General features: G+C 34.5%; 2 protein-coding genes across 2 annotated transcripts; both read right to left on the bottom strand.

Annotated features, from left to right (window-relative positions):
- Nucleotides 1–1,943: 1,943 nt before the first annotated feature.
- Nucleotides 1,944–3,016, bottom strand: LOC141660620 (uncharacterized). Its single transcript, XM_074467608.1, has 3 exons — nt 2,923–3,016; nt 2,218–2,811; nt 1,944–2,062 (listed from the first exon to the last, which is right to left on the bottom strand). The coding sequence occupies exons 1-3, from the start codon at nt 3,014–3,016 to the stop codon at nt 1,944–1,946; spliced, it is 807 nt and encodes a 268-aa protein (XP_074323709.1).
- Nucleotides 3,017–3,462: 446 nt separating this feature from the next.
- On the bottom strand, nt 3,463–5,181 carry LOC141660618 (uncharacterized). Its single transcript, XM_074467607.1, has 3 exons — nt 4,983–5,181; nt 4,480–4,880; nt 3,463–3,738 (listed from the first exon to the last, which is right to left on the bottom strand). The coding sequence occupies exons 1-3, from the start codon at nt 5,179–5,181 to the stop codon at nt 3,463–3,465; spliced, it is 876 nt and encodes a 291-aa protein (XP_074323708.1).

Here is a 5,181-nt window from a genome sequence, read left to right as displayed (position 1 = left end):
AGAACAATAAAGAGAATTATATAGGAGCGTCACAGGAACCAAATAAAATTTATGGCACGGTATACTCAAAATTTCCTCAGGTTCTAACACCACCACAGTGATGGGAAGAAACATGATGTAATTTGCAGAACGCACAGGCCTCAAAAACCCAGCAGCTGGAAGAACCTGAACATTTCTGATAAGTAACAATGTGCCGGGATTAATGATGAAGGCAAACAAATTCCAAAGAGCTAGTGGAACAATTGCAAGTATGTGATTATTCCGCAAAAAAGAAATTCTTAGGATAGAGGCTGGAAAACACAATCATAGATGTGGTATAAGTCATATAGTTATTCAATCAAATCTCACAGTCCAATAAAATAATATTGTGCCTGACTAAAACACCTTGTCGATTAGTTGATACCCACATTCTTGTCACACGGACCTTCAAAGTCCAAGCAGTATGATTACCATCCAGTTTGGATAAATGATGATGGTCCTGTATATCTGAGTAATGAAAAAGTTAATAGATGTTATTAAAAAAGGAGTATGTTAAATGTTCATATCAACAAATAGGTAATGAATTATAATTATACTTGGATGTTCTGCCATATGAACTCTGAAATTAGTTTGTGAGTTGGATATATAGCAAAAAAAATCAGAATGTGTGGAGCATTTAAGACAATCGGTTGTATTTTTAATAAAGATATACATTATCTTTATAGTTAAGGTGATAGGCTGATAATTAGTCCATAAAAATCTCAATCAATAGATATCTATTAGAGTTGTATGATGATCCTTAACAGCTTACACTAATATTAGCATGGAAAAAAAGATTATGTTAAAATAGAAGATCAATTAGTAACGTAAACGTGATATTAAACAAATATTTAAATATGAGTTAGTTATCTGATAGATATTGTTGTTATCCCATAATCTTCTCTGATTATCATAATGTCTCCTTATCAATATAAAACATATCACATCTAATTATATTGAGAATTTGATATGCATAAAAAACTATTCGAGAATATGCCTTTTACTTCGCATATGAGCATCAATAACCAATATGACCTGATGTAATTCTAATTTAATAAAAAATAATTTCTCAAACTACCAATTATAATAAAATGATGAGTAACTTAGTCAGGATTGTAAATGTGCAATACAAATAACTAATCTGATACATTCTCATCATTTATGCTCAGTAGGTTGTAAAATACTTCTTCATACACTACATTTGATGTAATATTTTTTGTGGTACCATCATCACTATCGATGAGAATGTGGAGACCTTCTGGTCTTGTAACTCTTGAGATGGCAACGTAGACATGGCCATGAGAAAACACTGCTCTGGGAAGGTATAGACCAACCGTGTCAAGTGATTGGCCCTGGCTCTTATTAATTGTCATTGCATAACAAATCTGGAGTGGGAACTGAATTCTTTTAAACTCAAAAGGCCAGCTGGTATCTGTTGGAATCATCTTTATCCTCGGGATCAAATATTTTGAGCCAACATGAGATCCGCATAATATTTCACACTCAATACTATTCTTCTTGCAGGATGTCACAATCATTCGCGTGCCGTTACACAATCCCATAATTTGGTTTAAATTTCTTATAAGTATGACAACGACGCCAACCTTGATGTTTAACTCGTGCTTAGGAATGCAAGGCATATTTAATGAGTTCAGGTACTCTAATGGAAATACTGATCTGCATTCATTATCTTCATCACCAGCATCGTCAATTGAATCCTGACTAAGATATTTGTGTAGAGTTCCAGGAATTTTCTCAAGAATCCTGTTATTGATGTCGTCCACCACAACATTAGTTGGTGTTAGGATAGCTCTTGATCTTAGATAAGAATGTGAAGACATGTTTCTTAGAAAATCCGGGTAAGTAATTTCAAAAAGACTTTCTATAGGATTTTGCGTGGTATGAACAACATATTGATCTGGAATCTATATTAGCATTTCACCAATGTCTGCATCAGGACTAAAGTTCTCAACTTTACCATCGCCAACTAAAAGCTGCCATTTACAGAAATCCGCTATAACCTTATTCTCTATTTCTGTATTTCCTGCATGAAGCAACATATTTTGCTTAAGTAAAAATACTTGGCAAAATTCCCAAATCTTTGATTTATTGAGGGTGTAACCTACTACTTAGCTCTGGATGCCTTTGGAATCACGGGTAAAATCTGCCTATAATCTCCACCAAAAACTACTATGATACCACCAAATGGCTTCTTTGCTCTCCTTTTGTTAATAGCAGACATTATATCCCTCAAAGAACGGTCAACAGATTCAAAGGCATGATGATGTTGCATTGGCGCTTCATCCCAAATGATCAAATCAGTTTGTTGGATTAATTCTGTAATATCGGTTCCATGTCTGATTCCGGCTGTACTGTCCTGATCAAGTTTCAAAGGAATATGAAATCTTGAATATGCAGTTCTACCACCAGGCAACAATACGGCTGCTATTCCACATGAGGCAACAGGAAACACAATCTTTCCTTCTGAACGAAGGCGACAACATAATGTCTGCCATAGAAATATTTTGCCGCATCCTCCACTTCCATATACAAAGAAAACACCATCTACCTTATTATAAACATTTTGTATGATAGAATCGTAAATGTTCTTCTGTTCAGGGTTGAGCATTCCATGATTCTTTTCATGCAAAATTTTCAGTTCTTCTTTATCATATGAAGTTTCTTCTTGGAGTAGTCTATTAACAGCATTGCTAAAATAAACTTCACTTGGAAATGGCATTGTCGCGTAGTCCTTCAAACTCTTCCCGATGTCATTAAACAATTTTTCAATTTCTGCGGGCAAAAATATATATGAAGTGTTATGTTAGTTTAAAAGTATACTACATATAATATCTAAAAAGAATTATGTTAATTATTCAGGTAGTATGATAATGAGATATAAACCAGCAAGTGCATAATTCTTCAAATCTTCGTCTGATAGGTATAGATGAGGATCATTAAGCATATGTCGCCTGATGATGAGAATATCTTCTGACATACATTGCCAATTAGCTTCCCAAGTCTAAGTGGATCTGAAATAGGACTATATGCCAAAATATTGACAAACATTGCACGTAACTGTGGAGGCAATGATGTATGGGAGTTCTCGACAATTGCTTCATGCCATTTTTTTATCATTTTGTAGAAGATCAAGGGCCGCACATGCTTCCTTGAATGTTTCATGAATGTGTCCATTAACAGTTTTAAGATCTTCAAAAGACTTGGAACCTTTCTTCCTAAGTAACAGCATGCGGAGATATAATAGTTCACCACTTGATAAATGTACTTCAGAGAGTCTCCCAATAATATCTCATCTTTTCCTTTCTTTCCAGATACCAGGTCGAGGATGCCAAGTAAATTTATTTAGAAATTCAGAATAACTATAATTCCTCGCATTTGGGAAAGTCTGATTTGCATCAAACCATGCTTCTAACTTGGTTTTTTTTATATTGCCTTGTCGCAAACATCCTCCAAGACATCTCCAGCCTTAAACGAAATATGTTTCTCGCCTGGTAAATGTATCGGTAACCTCTCTACCGATGGCCAACGGGAATGAATGTCAAAAGCAAATATCTTCCAAGATGCTTCTGACGCGCAAACATATCTCCCATCCAAATAATGTTTTACCTCATCAATCGGACCTTTTGGTGCTTTTTTTGGGATTGTTGCAGAAGTACTTGTACGTGTTTTCCTCAAACACATTGTTGTCGTGTCATGACCCTTTAGACAGTATTTGAAAAGGTACTTTAATGATCTTGAATTATTGCAAATCTCCAGATTCATGTGACATTGAAAATGCACCAAAAGATCGCGATTGAATGGGACAACAAAGCGATTATCAAGATTGACCCTCTTCTTGTTAATGGTAATTCCAGTCCTCCTTCTTTTATATATGGGGAATCCACACTCATCAAAAAAATTTTATGAAAATTATACCTGTAACAAAATATATTTAAAATTGTAAAAAATCTGGTGATAAAACTGGAGGTATTAACAAAGTAAAGTATTTATAATTAAGGATCTTAATGAAAATACCGCTTAGGAAAATGCTTTATACAGTTGCCTTTGACCATGCATGGAGATTTAGTATAATCAGAACCACATGGTCCGTGGATCATATAATTGCTCACGATATTATATCCAACTGGATCAACTTCTGGATCGGGAATTTCAGCTGATACCATTTTATCAAATTGCTCAGTTGTTTTAGGTCTATCGTCGGGGTGCAACCAAATTAATATATGAGCGTGAGGCAATCCATGCTTCTGGAATTCAATTACATGCATCACTATGGAAATATTATAGAAAAACGGTTAGTACCAGGCAAAATATATACTAAGCATTTTGAAATAACAATTTAGGAATAATTGTGTGAGTATTAAAAAACTTAGCAATAATTATACCTCCTATACATCTGCCAAAATAATTTTTCTTTTTAATCATATTTATAAGTTGATCAACCTTCATTTTAAAGACTCTGGCTACAACATCAGGTGCATCAGCAACATCAACACCAGGCATATGTTTTAACATGCGCTGAATTTTGGGCCATTTTGTATTAGTGGTCATAGTAAGGAACAATGAAGGATGTCTTAAAGTTTGACATATTACTAATGAGTCTTTAAAATACTGAGTCATATAGCGCTTATTTCCGGTGAATGAAGCGGGAAGAATGATTGCTTTACCAATATTGGATGGATTTCTATCTCCCTTTTGCATTGCATCTCTGATATTATGGCAGAGATCAGATCTTATAGTAGTTTGATGGTCTCTAATCCAGCCCAATATGTACTGCTCAATTGCGGTGAAAGCATCCACAACATATTGCTGCCATAAACGACCTCCAAGATCTGGTGTCAAACCTGTTACAGTAAAATGTATAAATGAATCGAATATAAACTAATTATCACAAAGTTGAACAGCTGAATGAGAAATTATAATTCTGTTAAATAGCAAATTTGTACCTTCTGAAAGACGTATCATTAGTTTATAATTATAAAACTCTCTCATTGTAATATACTCTCTAGCACATTTTTCGTCAGGATCTTCAGATTCGGTAACTTCTACGTCTCCCTTAGAATGCTTCACAGGTCTATTTAATGGGATCTCACGATAATATCCAATATCTCCGTGAGGGAAAAGTAATGGACATTGAAGTTGCAT

This window comes from Apium graveolens, chromosome 5 (genome assembly GCF_009905375.1).
Source record: "Apium graveolens cultivar Ventura chromosome 5, ASM990537v1, whole genome shotgun sequence".
Lineage (NCBI taxonomy): Eukaryota > Viridiplantae > Streptophyta > Magnoliopsida > Apiales > Apiaceae > Apium > Apium graveolens.
Note: the sequence above shows the minus strand (reverse complement) of the source record. Positions and strands in the feature narration are given on the sequence as shown.

Coding starts and splice junctions, on each gene's coding strand:
- LOC141660618 (XM_074467607.1), bottom strand. CDS start 5,181: ATGCAACTTCAATGTCCATTACTTTTCCCTCACGGAGATATTGGATAT. Junction 4,881..4,982: donor AATGATACGTCTTTCAGAAG/GTACAAATTTGC, acceptor TTACTGTAACAG/GTTTGACACCAGATCTTGGA. Junction 3,739..4,479: donor CCAGAGTCTTTAAAATGAAG/GTTGATCAACTT, acceptor TACTGTCTAAAG/GGTCATGACACGACAACAAT.
- LOC141660620 (XM_074467608.1), bottom strand. CDS start 3,016: ATGTCAGAAGATATTCTCATCATCAGGCGACATATGCTTAATGATCCT. Junction 2,812..2,922: donor GAAGAATTATGCACTTGCTG/GTTTATATCTCA, acceptor TTTTGCCCGCAG/AAATTGAAAAATTGTTTAAT. Junction 2,063..2,217: donor AGCAAAGAAGCCATTTGGTG/GTATCATAGTAG, acceptor TGCTTCATGCAG/GAAATACAGAAATAGAGAAT.